General features: G+C 50.9%; 1 protein-coding gene across 1 annotated transcript in view; it reads right to left on the reverse strand.

Annotated features, from left to right (window-relative positions):
• Positions 1-10,794: 10,794 nt before the first annotated feature.
• Positions 10,795-21,347, reverse strand: part of PDE6D (phosphodiesterase 6D) — a 45,208-nt gene continuing 34,655 nt past the window's right edge. The window contains exons 3-6 of the mRNA XM_069793042.1: positions 19,724-19,812; positions 14,850-14,975; positions 13,890-13,995; positions 10,795-11,427 (exon numbers count right to left, since the gene is read on the reverse strand). Coding sequence (XP_069649143.1) covers positions 11,346-11,427; positions 13,890-13,995; positions 14,850-14,975; positions 19,724-19,812 — 403 coding nt within the window. The 3' untranslated portion in view covers positions 10,795-11,345. The remainder of the gene's footprint in view (positions 11,428-13,889; positions 13,996-14,849; positions 14,976-19,723; positions 19,813-21,347) is intronic.

The raw sequence follows: 21,347 nt of genomic DNA on the forward strand, positions 1-21,347 counted from the left end.
CTGCTGTGGGTGGGTGACCCCCCGGTTGTGGGATGGTGGGTGCTGAGGCTGTGCAAATGCCTCAGTTCCTTCAGGCTGTGTGAGGCAGCATGGGGCTCGTTTACAGCATCACTGGCAGCGGGCTAGGATGTGTGTGCTGGAGGAGGCAGTGTTCAGCAGGGATTGAATTCAGCCAGAACTGGTCCCTGAGGGATGCTCAGCCTGCACCGGCCATCCAGCAGTTTCTGGGGTGACAGGTTAGCGGAGGTTTGGTGGTGGGACCCTGGGAGGCAGGCTGGGGTTTGTCTGTCTACTTGAACCAAACCAAAATGCTGTAATTTAGCCTAGACCTCTGCTGCTTTGCTCCTAACCTTCCTCCAACTCATTTTTCCTCCCTCCTCCAGGGTGTTGGAGCTCAGAATAGCTCAGCCTGCTCTTCCAGGTATGTGGAGACATGTTTGCAGGAACCCACCTTGTATCTGTGCCTCCCAAACCCTCGCCCCGGCTCTGGCGAGTCCCCTTTCCCCTGCTGAAGCCCTGCCAGATGGCCTCGTTTCCTCCTCTCGCCTTGCAATCTGGGCAGTTAGCACTGAGATGCTGGGGGGTGATTTTTATTCAATTTTTTCTTTTTTTTTTTAAAAGAAGAGGAACCGTCGTGCATTTAGTATGCTGGCTGTGAGGATCACAGCTCCTCCTGATCTCTGGGAGCAACCAGGTCACTTACTCTGTATTTACACTGGTGGCAAATAAGCTCAAAATCTGGCTCCTTGTCCTTAATTATCCAACTAATCATGGTGCTAGCTGATAGCTTATCAGATTTACCGCCTCGATTTACAGGCCATATCCAGCCCTGCCTCTCGCCCGCCAGGGTGATGGGGTGCTCACGCAGGGCTGGAGGCCAGAGCTAGATTTGATTAGCAGGTGCTCTGATGTCCCCAATGGGATGGACAACATGGGAGCGGCAAACAGTGCTGCTGAGCATTGCTGAGTGTCACCGTACGGCTGGGTGGTGCTTTGTTGTGCAGTGCCGGCAGCTGTGCCTGTGTCCCTGCTGCAGCTGCCTCGTGTGTGGCTTGTGTGCCGCGATGCACTCCGACGACGTGATGGACTCCGACGTGCAATTCGAGCTGGTGCTTGCAGATTTGCGAGGCAAATTATTCAAATAAATTTCTGCAGCTGAAGAGCCGGTGAGAGCAGGCTCTGTCGGTCACCAAAACATGGGGACCCTGCACACACAGGTGGCGCGTGGCCCCCAGGGGGAGATTTTGGGGGAGCAGTGGCCTTATTGCCCCCCACTGCAGAGGAGGACCAGTCCTATGGCCTGCAGCCCCCCAAAACCTGGGGGTCTTGTGTAGTAGGGTCCTCTTTGGTCTGGGGTGTGGGGTGAAACTGGAGGCTGTTCCCTGCCAGACAGGCTGGCGATGGATAGGGCACGGAGCAGCTGGGTGGGAGGAGAGGGGAGGCCTGGGGGACCCCTCAGCCCCACAGCTCCCGGTCCTCACTGGGTTGCTGTGATCCCTGTGGCCACTGGTGATGGAGAGGGGAAGTCCTGCTCCGTCACCTCCAGCTGTGCAGGGCAGCCCTGGTATTCCTGCACCCTGTCTCTACCCCTCCATGGCTGGGTCCCGGGGGGTCTGGCAGCCCCCTGCCACCCCATGCCCCCTGGACATGCTGCTGTGTCTTCAGCGCAGAGAGGGCGGATGCTGCCCCGGGCACGGAGCAGGGAGGGGACAGGCTGGTCCCAGCACTGGGGGCTGAGACCAGGCACAGCTCAGTACATGGGCCACTGCAGGGAACCCAGGCTCAGCCCTGCTGCCCAGCCACCCAGCCACAGCCAATCCCCACACACCAGCACAGCCTGCCAACCAATCCCACACTGCCACTTGTCCCTCCCTTGCCCCTCCACCTCACTCCCTCCCTCCCTCCCTCGTGCTGCTTCCACCAACCACAATCAAGCAACACCCAGGCCTGACCAATCATGGTCTGCCACCTAGCGCTTCCCCCCAGCCAACCATGTGCCGCCACCTGTCCCTGCTGCTGTCTCGCCCTTCGCAGCAGCAGCTCACCAATCGCAGGGAGAGGGAGACCACTCTGAGCCAATCCAGAGCTGCCACCTATCAGCTGTCCCAGCCAATCAGGGGCAGCCACAGCCCCCCAAGGGGTATAAAAGGCCCTCTGTGCTGGGGCTCTCCTATGCTTGGGGAGATGATGGTCCCTTGCAAGAGTCTCCTGCCTTTAAGGTCCTGGGGGGGGGGGGGGGGGGTGCAGGCTTGAAGGTGGCTCTTCATCTTATTTGGTGCCTGATGCCACCCAGGGCCTTCTGGGTGAATCCAACATGCTACAGGGATCGCTCACCTGGATGATGTCTTGAGATGGGGACCAGGAGCAGCAGGCCCCCCTCAGCAAGAGAGGGCTTGCAGGAGTCATGCCAGCTGAAGGTGCCTTCAAGGATCTTAGAAATGGTCTCCCTGGTGAGCTCACCTTGTTCCAGGGGCTGACCACTGGGACCTGGGGAGTCCCACCTACCTCTGATGTGCAGAAGATGATCTCCACCACTGCCTGGTGACCAGAGTAAGACTCTGTGGGGGGCTGGTGCCATGGGACTGGAGGTGAAGAGCATGTGGCCGTTGTGTGCCTTCAGGCATGGTGTCATGCTGCTGGGTCCCTCACAGAGCTTCACAGGTGACATGTTCAGCTGTAATCTGTGGAGCAGAAGTACTGCTTGTGGTGCCCCTTGCCTGCAGACATGACCCATGTGTCATGGGTGACTTGACTCCTGGTTGGACTGCTGATCACACTGGTCCTGGAGACCACGGAGGTGAATGGCTGAAGCTGTTCTGGGGTGTGCTAGCTGGCTGCTGACCACTGAAGGTAGCCCAGGTAGCTCCCAAACGTAGCCATCAGGAGAGCTGCAGGGTGCCTTGTATGAGCCTGGAAGGACTTAGGCTGTGCTGATGTGTACAGGTGGCCACTTGGACCAAGGGCAGCCCTTCCCTAGGACTCTGCTGTGGCTGAACCTCAGCTGGATCAACGGTGTCCTACATGTGGCTGAACAAGGAGGTGAATTGAGAGCAACTTTCACGAGGTTGGCCTGAAATGCAATGCACCAGTGGAGCTGTGCTGCCAAAGGTCACAGCCAGTGTAACCAGTGGGGCTGAGCCCATGCCCTGTGGGCAACTGGACTGGGTCTGGACCAGCGGACCTCTCTCCAGTCCTGACCTCCTGCCTGTAGTAGGTTAGGACCTGTTTCACTAGTTCATGCTTGTCCTGCACCAGCTGTAGCTTTTGGTCAGCCTCATTCAAAACTCTTCTTGTTGCATTTTGACAACCTTCCTGAAATTTGGAGCTCCTTGAGGGCTTGGTGGAGAACCTGCCTGGGGGGAACGCAGGACTTGGACTCCAAACGAGACATGGGCTGGGGTTACTGGTGCAGTTTGCGTCTGGGTAAATAATTGGCATCTACTTAAGAGTCTGACGAGTGAAACTGCCTTCCAGGCACGACTCCTCAAGATCACAAACATAGAAGCAATTCTGGGGCGTTGCTGTTGAAAATAGACATGAAGAGCTGTTCCTCTAGCAGAGCAGTTGCCACCTGGCTCAGGGAGCAAGGTGTCCCAGGGGAGCAGATCTCTTGGGAGCGGGCTGGGGAAGCCCAGGGCCTTTGGCCAGTCTTGGCTCATCCCATGTAGCAAATATGCACCTCCTAAATGGTGTAGGGATGTCTGTGTGATTGCCCTGAGAGCTGTCTGGTGCGGGCAGGAAAGCCCAGCCCACGCTGAAGAGCAGATGTGGGAGATTTGGTTCGTGTCTCATCCCTGGCTGCCACATACACCACAGCCTGTCCCCCCTTGGTGAGCCACGGCAGGTCTGGGCCTGGACCCTGACTTGGCAGTCCCCAGCTCAGTGGAGGTCCTTGAGATCTGAAACCCAGCTGGATGCTAACTGCTGCTGCCAGGTCTCCTTGGGGCCACCATCCCAATCCTTCCCTGTTCTGGGGTGGAAGCCTTGGAGAGGGAGCAGGGCTGGGGTGCCCGTGGCTCCTCCTGCACAGACACTGGGAATCCTCCATCCTTCCCTGTGCCGATGGCTGCTCTGTCTTTTCTGACTGAGCTGATCCTCTCCAAAGGGCAGGAGAGCAGGAGGAGGGGCTGCAGGGGATCCTCAGCTTTGCATACCCCAAGGAGGGCCATGGCTCCTGTTCATGGCTGGTTGGGGAGCCCCAGAGGGAGGGGTGGGGGCTGGCCAGGGTGGTGAGCTCGGAGGAAGCAGCAAGTGCTGCACTTCAGAGCACACGGGGACCTGGCAAGGCTCTTGCATTGCTTTCATAAGAAAGCACAGTGCAAGGGAGGCAGCTGGGGGATGAGAAAGCTCAACCCAATTTGCCCTTGGAGAATCCACAGGGATGGAGACCTCAGGCTGTAAATCAGCAGAGATGGGGCCTTTGCATATGTCCTTTCCTGCCCAGGAGGGAGGCCTGAAGGTGAGGGGCTCTGCTTCTCCCTGCATGCCAGCTGGGTGTCGTGTGGGGGTGTGGGTCTTCCAGCTCGCTTTGGGTATGGGGGTGCCCCGGGCTCTGTGGGCACCTCTCTGGCCCTCTCTCCTTTGCTGCAGGCAGAGCAGGCTCCTGGCCCTGGTCTTTTAGGGGGCTGGAAACCAGCACCCCTCTTTCAATGCTTAGGGCAGAAGGTGCGAGGGTTGATGCACCTTGTTCCTGAAGCCAGAGACCTGGATGCTCAGTTGGTGCATGACCCATGGGGCAATGCTGAGGAGGACAACCCATAGCAAGTATGAGCCACCCGCTCCCCAGCTGGCAGCCTGGGCACTGCCAGCCCCCAGATCCACAGGCCAAGAAGGGTCACGGCTCCAAATTGTCTGGCTGGAGTGGCAGGGAGTGTGGTCCTGCGTGGGGCTGGGGAGCCTGCTGAGCCTGCTTGGGGTTGGCTCCACTGCCAAGCAAGGCCCCAAAGGCAGCATGAGGGCTCAGAGCGGCTGCCGTGGGGTGCGCCTGCCCCACAGGGATGGGCGCAGTGGTGGGGTGCAGAGCCAGCAGCCCAGACCCCTGGTGAGCCAAACCTTGGCCATTGCAGGGGCTGGCTCCCTACCCTAAGGCAAATCCCCCTTAGCCCTGCTTATCCCCCCAAGGCAAGGATGTGCTGCTTCCCTGGGGACAACCGCTCCCCCCAGCACAAAGCCCATCCCTGGGATGGACTGCGGGAGCAAGGATGCAGCTCTGGGGTGATGTCCTGGCGGGGTGAGCAGCAGGCGGGAGCGGGGCCGTGGGGCTCTGTGGTGGGAAGGGGTGAGTGAGGGGCACCTCCCCCTAAGCAGGCGCTGGAGCTGCTGCTCCTTGCCCCCCATGCTGCACCATGGCATGGCTGTGGGGTACCCCACAGAGCAGACTGGTCTCCAGCAAAGGCTGGGGGCTGCGTTCGGCCGTGGGGAGCCCCACTGACCTGTTAGCCTTGGCCTCGGGCTCTTGGGGCTTCTGGTGCATCCCCCAGCTTGGCAGGGGTAGGGCTGAAAGAGGGACGAAGGCAAGCAAGTGGCACGGAGGTGTGGGTGCCTGGGGGAGATGCTGGGACACCTCGCCCCCCTGGCGGGAGCAGCCCCGGTCCTAACTGTGTGCCCGTCGGTACCCCCGGGGGCTCCAGGCTGGCACGGGGCTCGGCGCGTCCAGCCCGGTGTAAGGGCCACTTCTCTCTTGGGGTAGAGCTGGTGGCACATCCCATCCCGGGTGGCCCGCCAGCCTACCTGGCATGGAGCTGACCGGCCCGAGCTGGCCCTCGATGGCTCTCCTGGTGTCCCCAGCCAACGAGGTGACCCAAACCAGCGTCCTCCCCGTTCGGCTGCCGACGCTGTGCAGGCGCTGTGCAGTCCAGGCAATATTGCTGTATTGCAGCACCATCTAGTGCTGTGGGATGGGGAAGCCCAGCACCCCAACGCTCCCCCCAAGAGCGGACAGACCATGGCTGTCCGGTGTCCGTAGGTCTTGCTGCCAAGGCCAACCTGCCAGGAAACCCAAACAGGCTGCTGGTGATGGGGATGAACAAGCAGCGCAGCGTGTCTGCTGGCCTGGAGCAGCCGGAGCTATCCCCCCTCCCCGTGCTCCTGCTCTGTGCCAGGGAATTTCCTGCAAGGATCCTGGGAAGCATCAAGGGGTGTAGACATTCCCAGTTCCTGAGCCAAATGTATCTGGCCTCAGCTGCTGGTTTTGCCACCTTCTCCCGTGGAAATTGGGCCTCTGCCCTCTCCTCCGGCGACTTTTGCTTCTCTATCAGCCAGGTGACCCCAGCTCTGTAAGTCCCTCACCATCAGGGCCTTCACATCACTCTTGTGGCTTCCTCCTGCATCCCTGGCGGTTTCTTGGTGTCCATAGCTGGTGTGAGTGTGGTCCCTTCCCACAAATTGTCACTGTTTCCCCTTTTGCACACCCAGGACAATGCCAGCCTTTTCCAGCATGGATTTTGGGACACTAGGAGAGCTTTCTGCAGCACCATCCTGCTGTCCCCTCCTCCCCTTTCTACATGTCCACAGCTTGTCCCCTCTCAGCTCATCATCCCTTCTGGGTGCCTGCCATGCTCCCTACCCTGCCTGGACCTGGAGCGTTGGGGAAGCAGACAGGATTTTGGCATGGGGAGGATGGTGCAGGCAGGATTTTGGCATGGAATTGGATGCCGTAACGGGATGCTCTGCAAGAGGGGCTGTGGCAATGGCTGGCCCTGTTCCCCTCCCGCAGTGGGCCGTGCTGGTGGGGAGCGCTGCCATAGATGTGGATGTCAGGCGTGCAGGGGGGCAAGGTGGGTGCTGAGCCCCAACAGAGATTGCACCCAGGTCCCATGGCACCAAGGGGCTGCTGGCCGGAGGCTCGCTAGGGCAGGAGGAGTTGGGCACCTTGGACTGAAAAGGGACCCTTTGGGTCCTGCCTCTGCCCTGGTGGCCCACCTGTCTTTGGGGATGGATGGGGCTGTCCCCAAGTCACCTGGCAGCCCCGAAGTCCCTGTGTCCAAGCATTTCAATGCCTGGTTGGGACTCTGCCTGCCCTGTCCCTGCAACCCAGGAGTGGGATCGGTGCCCCCCAAAAGGACAGAGGGACCTGAACCTTCCCAGCCCTCGTGTCCCCCTACCAGTGCTGCTGGGGGAGGATGGAGCTGGGTGAAGTGGGATGAAAAGGCGCTGACTTCACAGGCTGCCTGCCTGCTGCCACGCGCTGCCTGCTGCCTGCCCGTGCCGCCTGCACCCACGGGAAGGTAAGAGTAGCGAAGCAGGCACCGAACATAACGTGGCCCTGGGCTGTTTGTGCGCCTTTTGTTCGCCAGTAACCTTCGTGAATCAGCTAATTAACCGCATTAGGACGGCTCTGCTTCCCCGCCTGAGCGTTATTGGGCAGGGCAGATCTGGGGCAGCGCGCCAGCGGGAGCCCCGGTCGGCTTTGCCAGGCGGTCAGGCAGCTGAGAGCCCCTGCGGCGGCCAGGGAAGGTGCCCGGGTGTCAGCCGGGGTAAGTAACACCCTGATGGAGTGCTGGCGATGGGCAGCAGCGAGGGTGTGAGAGCCCGGTGCTTGCTGTATGGTAGAGAGAAGCTGGCCCTGTTCCCCCATCCCAGCGTGCAGGCAAGAGCCCAATGCACCCAGCATCAGGGTCCCGCTTCGCAGCCAGCCCTGCATCCCAGTGATGGGTGGTTTTCGTTGCCATAAGCGATGCCTATGCTTCAGGGAACCTCTGTGGTGTGATGGACCCCAAAACCACGCAGAGAGCTCCCCTAAAGCCAAAAGCGTCTTCTGTGTCACCCTCCTCCTGTGCTGCCTTGCCACTTTTACCCAGTGGCTGTGCAAGACCCCAGCTTGGAGGGCTCCCAAGTGAAGACATGGCTGAAGGGCAGTGAGGGTTAAGCTTGCTTTTTACAAGCTTCACCCCAAATCTCTCCATGGCAGCCTCCCAGGCTGTGCACAGCCCTGGCTCTCACCTGCTTCTGCCTCCCTCCTTCTGCTTCCCGACGCGCCTCTGTGGCCTCTGACTGCATGTCTGGGCTCTGCAGGGCTGCCCTGCCCTTGCTGCCAGGTTTCTGCAGGCTGCTGGGGTGGCTCGCAGCCCTTTCAACGTGGGGGGTGAACCCCATGTGGCAGCTGGCTGGCTGGCGGGGAGCAGCCTCCTGAGCATGATCCCTGCCCTGAGGCTCTTGCAGAAACAAATGCCCTCTGCGTGCTGGCAGCTGGAAGGCACTCGTGCCTGCCACAGGAGCTGCCGAGGCCAAAACACCATGGCTGTGAACAATGAGCTGGGGAAAGCCGTGGCTCTTGGCTGGGATTCACCCGTGGTGGCTGCTGCTGCTGCTGAATCCGGCTGGTTCCCTCTCCCAAGCGCCGCTTGGCTAGTGAGATGCCAACAGCTCCAGCAAGCACCGGGAGGCAGCAGCTCCAGGTGAGCCAGGGTTTTTGCAAGCAGCTGGGCTCTGGGAAGGGCCCTGTGTGGTGAGAAGCTTCTTGTCTGGCCCAGCCAGGTCCTACCCCCCCCTCCCCCAAAATGCCCCTCTCGCCACCATGGGGCCCTCCCCGCATGCAGAACCTGGCATGTGGACCAGGCTGGGGGACGTTTCCCTGCCCCAGAGATGCCTATCAAGGCTGGGAGTTTCCAGGTGGGAACTTTTTTGGTAAATAAAAGGGGGGATTGCTCTGTTGTTCCCCACTCCCACTTCTCCTCCCCCCCACCTGCCTTTGCACAGAGGGTGGCATGGGGCTGCCCTCGGGCTGTGGCCAGAACCACCCTGGGCAAATGGATGGGTGGTGGCAGTGGTGACGCACATCCCGGACCTCCTGCTGCGCTCTCGCCCTTTCCAGCCCCACTTTTCCCTTTGCTGCCCCAGTGCCGGTGACCCCATGCAAGGGAGCCGAGAGCTGCCCACACCATGCTCGGGCCCTGGGGATGGGACATGGTGAGGGCAGCGCCTTGGCAGTGTCTCCTGCCTCTTCTCCCAGGGGTCCCAAATCCTGTCAGCCCCACGGGGAGGGGGCCCGCAGCTGCCTGGACCAAGCATGGGCTCCTGCTCTGAGCCCGTGGGGGCCCTTTGCCTGGATTTTGGGTGGTGTCTAGCCAGACCACGCTGCCCCCGCTGCCCTACCGAGGCCTTTCTGCTGGCTGGGTCTGGCCCCCTGCTCTCACCGGGCTCCGGCGTTTGCTCCATCCGTTCTTTAAGGGATGCTGGGGGGGGCTGGGAGAGGCTGGGGGGGGACTGGGAGAGTCCTGGTCAAGGGACAGGAGCGGGTGAGCTGCCAGCTATTTCCCACGGTGCCACTTGAGGGCGGCAATGACCCGCCGCAGAGCCGCCGCTGCGGGACCGGCCAGCTCCAACTGGGTGAACTGGGCGAACTGGGGACAGCCCGGGCCAGGCGGACGGGGAGGAAAGGGGCTCCGGATTTCCCCCGGGCCGCCTCAGGATTCGCGTCCCTCCAGGGCCCTTACCCAGGGCAGCTCACCCCGCGGGAGCTGCAGCCACGCGCGTCGGTGGCCGCCTAAACCCCCATGGAGACCTTCAGGGTGTGCGGCTCTGCAGGGAGGGCACCCCCCCGGGCGCCATCCTCGCCGATAAGGTTAAGTGGGTGCGAGAATTCAAAGTTTGCCATTAGAAGAAAAGGCATCCAGGTTAGGTTGAGTCCGGCTGGGAGCATCCCTCTGCTACGGGGCCAGAGGTTCCCCAGCACTTGGTTGTAGCTCAGCTTGGCAAGAGGAGACATCTTCTGCCTGTCTCTGCTAGACACCTCCTGTGTGCGTCTAGCAGAGCATCTGTCCTAGAACATAGAGGTACCTGCTCTCAAGACCCTCGACCTTTTATATTTTTCCTTTTTGAATAGCTTTTGTCTCTCCTCTTTGATGGAGATCACCATCACTGGGTGTTGTTCATGCTGGGTGCAGAAGGTGGTTTTGGTGGATCCCTTTGTATAAAGGCTGGCCTAGGATGGGTCACGCTGCTGAGAAGACTCTGCCCTGTGGGTCCAGCAGGCTGAAATCCATCAGTGAGGTCTCATGAGAAAGCTGCTACAATGGCTAATGCTCTTCCCATGGGGATTAATGGTCAAACTTCAATTCACCTAAAAAATAATTACGCTGTATCCCTCCCACATACACCCAGTGGCTCAATCCAGGATCTGAAATTATGCATTTCGTTTCCTTGTCACTCTCCTGAGAATCTCAAGGCCAGCCACAGGACAGACTGACAAAGGTGTCGAGCGATCATAAAGCTTCCCATGATGTTTAAGAGCAGAAACTGGAGATGCCCCTTTCCCAAGATTTACACTTGCTAGAGCTAATTATAAAGGACAAGGGGAAAGAGTAGCGGTGGGGCTCAAGAAGCCCGTCATAGCAAAATTGCCACTGTGTGTCATTAAAGCCACGCACACTTGGGGATTGTTGGTATCAGCAACTGCAGCCACAGCTGTGCTTCAGGGAGCTCAGCCCAGCACAGGACTGATACTGGTGGGCTCAGGGGAACACGGGTTTTCTGGAGGGGTTCGAGTGTCCCCAGGAACTTAGAAAAGCAGAACAGTGTGCAGTCCTGCTCAAGAAACCAGTCACTGGGCAAACAGGACAAACTGTCCTGATGGATTAACAGACAGAAATGAGGCCAAGAAGAAACGTTGATCAGAGCAGTCAGGAAACCTTTCCTACGTGGTCATCTAGAGGAAAAGAAATTTAACAAGGATATGGGGGCTGTAGAAGAAGCAGGGCTGTGGACAGCCCTGTTCTGCTGCTGGCTTGAGTGATAGGAGTTTATGCCTGCTGCGAGGCATTTTTATAACAGAAAGGAAAACGCACAGAACTAACATTTCTTCCCTTCTTTGGACGGTAGGAATGTTTTAATTGAGAAATTTGTTTTAATTACATTAGGTGATATCACAGTCTATTTTACAAGTTCAGGGTAAGAGGATGTGTGGACCAGTTACACAGAAATCCAGTGAAAGGATAAAAACCTACAACATGAGAAAAATGAAAAGGTTAACTTAATCCCCCAAAAATGAAACGCATTGAGAGTTTGGTGTGAGTGGAAAAGGGAGATTACACCAGGATCCAGAGAAGTACAAAGGATGAGACTAATATAATTTACAGTATTGGTTCTGCCTGACCATCGTTTGCCCATGTTCAGAGACGGCCTCTATTCCCCAGTGCATCGCTGAGCAGATGGTCCTGTCTCTGAGGGTTTGGTCTGGTCTTGTCAGAGGAGAAAGCAAAATAACTGATGGGCAAAGGTCACAACCCACGTTGAGCTGGTCCCCAGGGTCACCGCCTACAGGAGTAGTGTCTTCCACTGGATAGTCGGGGGGTTCTGCACCAAGAACTGCATGGAGGAAAACTAAAACAGCTCCAAAAAGCCCCATCTCAAACGTAGAAAAGTCTCACTCTGGAAGTGCTTACGAGAAGATCGTCATCATAGAATTTGGTTTCTATAATAACATTACCACTGTGGAAGGAAAAGAGGAGAAAAAAGAGATATTAGAAGAGTTCATGAACAGTAGAAAACAACTGCTCCTCTCAATGCTCTCACAAGCCTGGGCTGACACCTTACCCCATGCAACACGAGCTTTGGTTTGGAGCCGCATGCACTGAGCACTGTGTCCTGATCGGGAGCTGTCAGGGCTGAAGGATCTCTCCACTGCATTCCTACATGGAGCAGTTCCCCCCACCCCTCCCTTGTTGCCCCCTTTCTGGGCACAGTACCATGCAGGCTGCAAAGAGTGCTCATGAACAGCAACTTCTGCTCAATTCTGTGGCTAAAATTAAACTAGCAGTCCCAGCACCTTCAGGCCCCTCTCTCTTGCAGTGAATTGTGATAACTGATGGGAATTCTTTTTTTATTCCCCATCTCTGTCCTCTAGTGCTGAGCAAGCTACTTCAACCAACTTAACATGTCACTTCCCTCAAGAAGTGCTTAAATGCAAACAAACAAGCATATTTTATACAAACTGCAATGGATACATAGATTTGGGTATGACAAAAGCTCTGATGATTTAAGTTGCTGACTTTGAGATTTTGGTAGACCAAAGTAAGAATTTTGGGGCCATTACAACACCTGGAGACCGGAGCAGTGTGATCTGACCAGGTCTAAATAACCTGGCTCTTGAAAATCAAAGCAGCTGTTCCATTTCCACTGTGGCTCTTGGTACCTGTAACACTGGCAAAGCTGAACCTGGCAAGAGTGTAAAGTTTTTGCTGTGGCATGGCCAATGCTTGAAGTCAAATGTCGGGAAATGTTCTCAGTCTGATATTCAGTCATCCTGGGAATCCTTTGCTCAGAGTGCCTTGGTTAGCACCAAATACCACATCTCCATTCTCTCCTGCTATGGAAACACTAAGACAAACACGAGGTCTTTGAGAATATCAGAAAGTGAGGGGCTCTCCAAGTCTTGGCAGCTGAAAAAAGCTGATTTCTTTGGGCCACAAAAAACTTTTGGATTTCTTTGAGCTGGTGATTCTACTGAAAAGCCTCAAGAAAAAACTTTTGGATTTCTTTGAGCTGGTGATTCTACTGAAAAGCCTCAAGAATGACTTTAGGACACCTCCATGAATAGGAGAGAGATCTGGGCTGCCCTTGACAAGTGGACAGACTCCAGGGAAAGAATGGAACACTAGAAAATCCTCAAGGTCACTTGAGAACTGGACTCTCACAACTCCCAGTCCTGAAAATGCCTTGATTTTCCAAGATGGTCAAAACCAACTTGTCAGATGTCTTCATTTCTTTCTTTGATTACCAAATCTGGCTCCTCCTGTACTGACTGAAAGCCACCAGCTCTGGGAGCCGAGGACATGTGTAGTACTTACAAAGTTCTGAGCAGATTGTGTCAGGGAGCACTATTTGAACACTGATGCTCTCTTCTGAGTCTGCTCTCTCTGAAATGTGCTGTGAATAGAAATCAGCGATGGTAGTTCCCATCCCAGTGCCTTCTCTATGCGACTGGCTTTCCTCCAGACAGGGAACAAGAGGGAAAACACTGGAGAGGGAGGTCTTCCAGAGGACACAGTGACCTTGCGGTGAGACTGGCTGCTCCCTGTCTGCCTCTTGTTGGCAGGAGGGTCCCCATACCCTTCTGCCTCTGCTGGCAACGTGCTCCTCATGTGCTTGCCAGCACCCATCTAGCACTGCAGGGAGGGTGGCTTTTTGTCAGTGATTACAGCTTCCCAGGGCCTCCCTCAAGGAGCCTTTTCTGCCATCCCACCAAAGCTTGTGCCTTGCTGTCCACACTCGGAGCAATGCCCAGCATGCATTATTCCAGCACAAGTCCTAGAAATCACTGATCTACTCAGAAGTCAATGTGCCAACAGTGGCCAGGACTAGATGTTTCTGAGGAAGGTGTGTGAATCCCACTACAGATGACTGTTTCCTACCTGTTAAAGATATTTTATCCCCAGATACAATTCCATGTGACTAAATGCATAGTTTATAAGCCAATGTAAAAGATGCAAAGCTTAGCAAAATGGTACAGAGATGAAACAAATGCCAGAACAGCTCTTACGGGTGATATATTGCATGAAAAACAACCACCTTGGTCAAAAGTCAGTGATCAATAACTGGATTTGAAAATGGCCTAAACTTCTCTTTTTTTTCTTTTTTTCCTGGGTATTAAGCTGCAAAGCATTTTGAAATCCTTTCACTGTTCACCTTTCAAAAAAAATTACGCAACTCTAATAAAGGATCAGTTCCACTTTCTCCAAACTTTTATTGCTATATTAATGCAAATTGGACCTATGGGAAAGAAGTAATGAGGTTGGTTTAGTCCCTTTTATCTCTCAACAGCTAACAGTAGTGAGGGTGATTCAGAGTTGGTAGCAGCTCCCTCTCTTCATTCCCAGTGTGGCCCCCAAGAAAATGCCACACACTGCTTTTTCTTTGCCTGCTCTCAGATTCTGTAAGCCCAAGGCACTCACGTTAAAACGTTAGCTGGCATCATCTGTGATTCAGGTGCTGCCTCTATCAAGGACTGCCAAGTGTTTGTGGAGTTAGGAATCACAAAACCGAATTCAAAGAACCATTCTGCAAAGTAAAAAGAAGATCCAGAGGCATTTGAAAGAAGATAAAATCCACAAATAGTCCTTTTGCTTTTCACCTGACAGGCTGGGGAACTCCCTAAACTGTCCTGCTGTGCTGCCAATGTGTTTTACATTGAAATTACTTCGTACAACTTAGACTGCACTGAACCCTGCCCTCCTCTTAAAGCAGATACTCCCTTTCTAAAATAGCTGATGGTAATGATAGTCACACCACTTCCTTAGCATTCAGTGGAAAATTTCATCACACCTAACTGGGAACAGGGAAACCACACTCCCCTTCTTGCAGACATCCCCCAGATCCAGTTGAGATGAAGTGTACAACTGGTTGCCCAAAAGACAAGGAGCTCAATGTTTTATCTGCCCCTCCTCTGCTCCAGATTACGAGTAATACTGCAGTGAGGGAGGTCATATGTGCAGCTATGGAGTCACACAGACAATATTCAGTGGCACTGCTGTAATCAAGGTAAACCAGAGGCTCCTTTAGTCCAGCCTCCAGTCTGGCAGTGGCCAGCTCTAGGTGCTTCTGAGGAAGGTGCATGAATCCTCATAATAGGTGACTCTAAAATAACCTGTTTCCTTGCCTCAGGCAGCCTGTGGTGGATTTATGCCCTGAAGCATGATTACCCAGATTTTTTGCTTACATAACAAAGTGTTAATACACTTATGAAATGCTATCCCTAATACTGTGGCCCATTAGTCCTGACAGGATGACTGCTTCAGTGCTACTCTGAAAAATTAAAATCACCACATTCAACCCATTTTAGTTTCCCTAATCCCTGCAGCACTGGGGGTCACTCCCTGCACTGCAGCAGGACTGCACACAGAGCAGATGCATACCTTCTAGACACTGCCCTTTGAAATAAACTTTCTGTTCCAGTCGGAATTTTTCCATTTGTTCTGCTGAGGAAAAGTTTAATTCCCGAGACACTGCTTTGCATTTCAGGATTTTTTTAGGAACTCGAGCTGTGAAACAGATAAAGAAGCATTATTTGGACACAATAAAACAAACCCAGGTGCTTCAGGTGCTATTATAATATACTTCAAATAATGATTAGTGCTAGTACAAGAGCATAGTAGCAGGAGAAATGCAAACACAAAGGACTTACTTTGTTTTTACATTTGCAGGAGTGAAATCCAAAATGCAAATAGGTTAAGTATCTTGCCCAGAGCCAGGAATGAAACTTGTGACAGAAACAGGGATACAACACTGATCTCTCAGACTCCTGGTTCTTAGCTGTTTATTACTAAACCCCACAATTATTCATGTCGAAATATGAGGCACAACTTAAATTTTTGCTTTAGGAAGTGTGCTGAAGATCACAAGCAGCTGAAGGGCTGCTTAGTACACCAAGCGTGTTAGCTCTTCTCACTTCTCCTTCCCTTTCAGACTGTGCATCCCCAGCAAACCACAAACGGCTATTTCTCAGCCCAGCAGCACTGTTTCAGCCATCTCGCATAGCTCTGGGAAGTCATCCTGTAAAAGTATACAAAATGTCTGTTCCCTAAACATTGAGACCCACACAGGCAGTAAAGTCAGTATCAAACTGGAGAGTTTAAGAGAGAGAATTGGCAATCCAGAGTTTCTGGGCTTTTGCAATGGGTGAGACACCAACAGCAAGTGGCAAACTGTACCTGGTAGATATCTCATAAGGCTTTTTTTAGAGGTGGAGGAGTAAGAGAAGGGACAGTTTGGGAACACTGATTAATATGCTGAAAAGTCCTAATCAGGAGAATGAGGAGGGGAGTCAATTTACTAAAAATCTCCCAAGCCCGTCATACTTTGGTGGTGTGATTGTACATAATCCTTCCTGCATTTTAGAAAATGTTTCATGTAAATTTATTAGAAATAAAGAGGGGAGGGAATACAGCTGGCATGTGCTTTAGGAGCCAAACTGTTCCTAAATGGGAAGCGTTATCAAAACACCCATGAGCAGACAGCAGGCTACTATTTAATAAAAGAAAGAGTCTACCAAACCCCAGGCAAATCCATCTAATGTAGAACAGTTTAATGGAGTAGGACTTTGAAATGAAATCAATCTAGAGAGCTGGAGGGTTAGAGAATGTAAGCTACCATCCTATCCCATGGAGAAGTACACAGCCATGGTTTGTTTAAAAAAAAAAAGGTAAAAAAGAAAGTTAAAAGTGTAAGAGAAGAGTTTTAAATGTAAAAGCTCTCTAATTATTTTTAGGTTTGAGGGTTTTCTCAGCTAGAAATCTGCATGGCACCATCCTTTACTGCCCTCACAAGTACAGACTACAGCCTGTTGTGAATAAACATCCCTTTGCAGTTAAGTGTAAAATGACTTGTTAAAACTATTCTGCAATTTAGTAATTACATTTCTTTCATCCCCAAGACAGACTGCCGAGAATGTTTGCTTTAATATTGCAAAACTACAAAATAAAAGGTTACTTTTAATAAAAGTAGGACTGTGTAGTCTTTAAACCCCTGATCTAAGAGATTTTAATTGATATCATCAAGCAGAAAATTTTAATTGAAATTATTTATTTTAAACTCATTTTAATTTTATACCTCTTTTTTTCCATTAAAAAGATAGAAGAGAAAGAAGGTTGACTCCCATCTGTTAGGTCCATTTTAAAACATACTGAAATGCAGGTAAGCATAGACTTTATCCTAAATTTACTACTGCTTTTTGTTAACTTGAGGATATACTATACCTGCACATTTATTTAAGCACTTATACAGCTAACATACATTTAGTCAGATACTTAATTCTGATTAGATTAGAAAGTGATGAATGACACATTTCTTATTTACTAAGCAAGTAATTTTGGGTCCAATTGCATTTAGTTAGAAACTGAAATTCAATTAAAATATCCGTATCATTATGTTTTCATATAGTTTAAGAAAATTACCTTAAATATTTGCAACATGTAAGAAAGCAAGCCATCTTAGCCAAACTTATTTTATATTTCGAACTACATCTTTTCTTAGATAATGAAAGGATTATTTGTATTTCTTGAATGAAAACTGGCTGTGGTGACTGGAAGCAACACTGGGGATTCTACAAGTGCTAGACCTTAGCAGCTTACTCCAAGATTTGCTTGTATATTGGAAGAAACCAAACTTTACGGATTTGCATCTCCCAGATTGCCTCCCAGTTTTGAATGCAGTTACTGAATTGAGCTGACTGGTTACATGGAAAAGCTGCAGCTGTCAAAAGCTGGTTTAGATGGTTAATTCCAGTTGCAGATGCTCAGGCAGTGATCTTCACTACTTTTAGCAGTTTAATGTTAAGACTTCAGCAGCAATCCAATACCACATTAATATTTTCATTTAACCTAAGTGGTAAAGGTAAGTTTAGGTAGTGATGCAGTATCATGATTTGAAACATGAGAGTTCATTTTTTAAAGAAACCAGTACTTAAATCACATAGAAGTCCTGTTTAAAGAAAATATGTTTTATTCACTCTCCTATATATTTGATTCTTTGTTTGCTATGTCTAGACTGTGATTTGCCCTGAATGGCCACAGAACACACACACACACAAGTACTATATAATGACTTTGAGACACATGGCATTCATTTCAAAACAATTATTCTGCCTGTTTGCCCTCACTGTTTCTGTTGCAGGACTGTACCAGAACCGCATTTCCCCACACCTTCTTTTAATACAGAGTCAGGTTATCCTTTGTTGGACAGCTCTCCTCTTTCTTAGCCTATTTATTGAGAATAATCTATTTACCTCAGCCTTCTTTTCTTGCTGAGCCATACAAGAACGGCTTTTTTCCTCTTCTCCTAAGGAAGACCATCCTCCAACCTGCAATATTTTCAGTGGCTTCTCCTAATAGCTCTTCTCTGCACCTGTTCCAGTTTGCAGTCATCCATCTTCTAGATGGATGACTGAACTGCACACCTGATAAGGTCTTAACAATTCCTTGTACAATGGGCATTAATCTCATGCCAGAGTATGTTTTAATTAATTCCCCAAGCTCCTCTGATGGAGGTGAGGGTTCCTGTTCTGTATGTGAGGAAAATCTGAGTCAGTGAGGTGATATGATTTGCCAAAGCGAGAAAGATGGCAGGATGGAAATGGGGCAACACAACAAACCCTCCTGAGACACAGGTCCAGCTGTCCTCTTTGCCCCAAAGCCCACCTTTCTGCAGTTTACATTGAACCACAGCAGTGCAACAGTCTGTTGAGACAGAGTGAAGAGGATTCAAAGACTAGTCATGTGTCCAAGTAGAAGCTTTAAAAGCACAAAATCTGGGAAGACTGAATATTTTTTGCTGATTTTCTTCTGCTTTTTAAAGTCTGATTCCTCATTTCTCCTAGGTCTCCTCTTACACAGTTATTTCAAGAAAGCAAAACATCACTAACCTGGAGTTTAAGAAATTTAGTATTAAACTGATGAAATTACCACATTTCTTTTGAAAGTTGTATTTCAATTGCTTTCCTACAGTTGTATATGAATGTGCTGGAATGCTTTTCTTTAATATAGGTATCTTGTATGATAGGCACGAGTAAATATCTGTTAAGGCCTATTGGCAGAACTGTTTGGTGTTAGCACTGGTATGGTAATGGGAGTACAGGTTAGCAGGACTGAAGGAGACAAAGCTTGGAAAATGCTTTTGGTAATCACCAAGTCACAGCTTTGCTTTCCTCTAACTCTGACCTGCATCCTCTATTCCTGGCATCAGGCTTCTCTTAAGTTGAGATAACCTACTAGTGGTCCTATTAATGAACTCTTGTCATTAAAGCAGATGAATGTTGACTGGGGGCCAAATGAGGAGAAGGCAACTTGTTTCTCTTGTGCCTTAAATTGGCTTTGAAACCAGGTATATTGCTGGAAGACTACTGGACTCAATGTTTTGCCACAGATCTTCCGTACGCTCTCTGGGCAGAGGAGGATCTTTATATGCTGGTTGCTTCCCTTCAGACACAATGGATTTTCCAATGTATGGGAGAGGTAAGTCCTAGTAGTGACAGGCAGAACTCAGTCCTTGATGTTTAACCAAAAATACATCAATGTCACCAGCATAATTAAATGATCAAGTTCACTCCATTTACTGGAGATCAGCTATGATACTCACGTAATAGAAAAGCCTTCAAAATTAATTCAGTGAGGTCAGACTCTTCACAGAGCCAAAGTAAAGCTCTTGGCAAGGGATGTTACCTATCACAGTGCTTTGTCACAAATGGGGATGAGCAAGGGACAGTGAAGTCCTTTGCTACTCAGCGAGGACAGCAGTGGAAAGGCAACAGGCCTTCCTATCGATGGTAGGGGGACAGGAGAGCAGAGCAGATGTGCCATGTATGCCACTTGAAAGCAGAGGTCAAATTTAGTGCAGGAGAATATAAGGACAGTTGTGGCCAGGCAAGGTAACTGTGTATGCTTCTACTCCACTGGTTCTCCATTTGACCTCTACCTTGAGTAAGCCCTGTTGTTATACCGAGAAAAGTCAACACAATTAATTTTGGAACCAACACTCAACCTAGCAAAGATTGGCCACTCCTTCCTTACCCAGCTGAGCTCCCTGCTTAGCATTGTTTAACTTGTCCCCTTTGCCAGCCACTGATCCACTCCCACCCTTCTCCACTTGTCCCCAGGTCATTGTGGTGGAAGCCTCTGAAGGTGTGAAGTCACAGCTAGGACATCTGTCCTTCAAAGCATGGGTATGCTTGCAACTCTGGTGACCTAGACATGCAGCACCACCCAACCCCAAAATGCACCATAAGGCCACACAGTACCTTCATGCTCGACTCCAGGTACGGACAGATCTTCTGTTCCTTGCCAGAGGATTTTCCCTGTTTCTGCATCCCGAAGGTTCATCCAATTTCTGATTGGGAAGCAATTAAGGAAAACAAGCTATCTACATCCCTAAATGCTGTGCCTAGCATTCTTTGCTAAGCCCTGAAATAGTCTACTTCAGCTGAGTTTCAATCATGTTTTCTGGTTCTCAGGAGGTCAAGGAAAAGGGATGCTTTTTCCCAGAAAATAAATGAACAAACCAACCCTTGACCAGAATGAATGCAACAAGAGTTGTATAGTCACAGATTTAGTTTTCACTTTAGGCTGAAGCTTGTTAACCTCATTTATCATTTTCCATTGCTTCTAAAGGATAAAGGCAATGTCACTGTGCTGCAGAGAAGCAAGAACATTGCTAACAATAACAGATAATTCTACACAAACAATTGCTGTTCTCCAGCATTTGAAAAATGCTAGAAAAAGAAGTGCTTCCTACATAACATTAGAAAAAGACTAACACCCGATTGAGCTTGTTTTCCTCGTTTACAAAATATTAATATCAAGGGTTTTGCTATTGCTGTTGACCCACTAACTGCCACTCACAGGAATTCTTTAGCTGCCGAGTGCTAAGCAAAGAGAGATCATCTCTTTTCACTCTCAGCAAGTGAGGATGTGCCAGCTTTCGCAAAGCCCAGAGAGGTGAATTAGCCATTAAAGTTATAGGCAAGTATGAAATACGCATATTTTCAAAGGGACAATTAATAATGATCTTAAGTACACCTTTGAAAAATGTCTCTCACAGCATAACTCAGACATCGACATATCAGAACAAGGAGCCTGCACACCTGCCCGATGCCATTTTGAACAGGGATACAGCCGTCAGTAAGCCCGAGGCCCTCAGCAGTCTCCTGCTCCACAGCTCATCAGGGTGGCTCCAAGGAGTCACCAGCGTAAAGGCAAGCAGCCTGAATAGAGCGGGATCTGTGAGATAAGGCCATGCAAACCAGTGCCTTTCCAGGTGTTTCCTTCTGCTGGTTTATGGCAGTGCACCCTTCGTACTCAGTACTTCCTAGCCAAGAGACTGGAAACTATCTGGGAGAAGGGGAGAGACAAACTGCTCAAGGAACTGACTGGGGAGGTAGAGAAACAGAAGAGGGACAATATGGACCTTGACGTAGGTATAAATAGGAGCTGTCAGAGATATGCATATTGAACTCATCCTCTAACATACACAGTTTCCAGGCAGACTCACACAAACTCGTCACATTGATCAAATTTTTCCAGAGCTCCAGGGAAGAAACAGATGCTTTAGCAAATTTTGCATTACAGGGTAACATTTGTTTTAAAATTACATGTGTGGAGGAGGGAAGGGAAGATGGCTGCTTCAGCGCAGATGTGAGGAGCCTTTCCCTTCCTGAAGGCTGGCCAGACTTTCCATGTCCCACTGAAAAGGCAAGAGGGAAAAGAAAGGTGGGAGTGTGTGCACAGAGTCCGTTTACACAGACATGGCCTTACAGCTTCCAAAACTTAGCAACAACTTGGAGCACAGGAAGAGGGAGTGTAGGGCAGCCTGCTCACATCCTTCTGGACTTGTTCTAAAACACATAATATCTACCACTTGTTTTG

Source organism: Haliaeetus albicilla, chromosome 9 (assembly GCF_947461875.1).
Source record: "Haliaeetus albicilla chromosome 9, bHalAlb1.1, whole genome shotgun sequence".
In the NCBI taxonomy this organism is placed as follows: Eukaryota; Metazoa; Chordata; class Aves; order Accipitriformes; family Accipitridae; genus Haliaeetus; species Haliaeetus albicilla.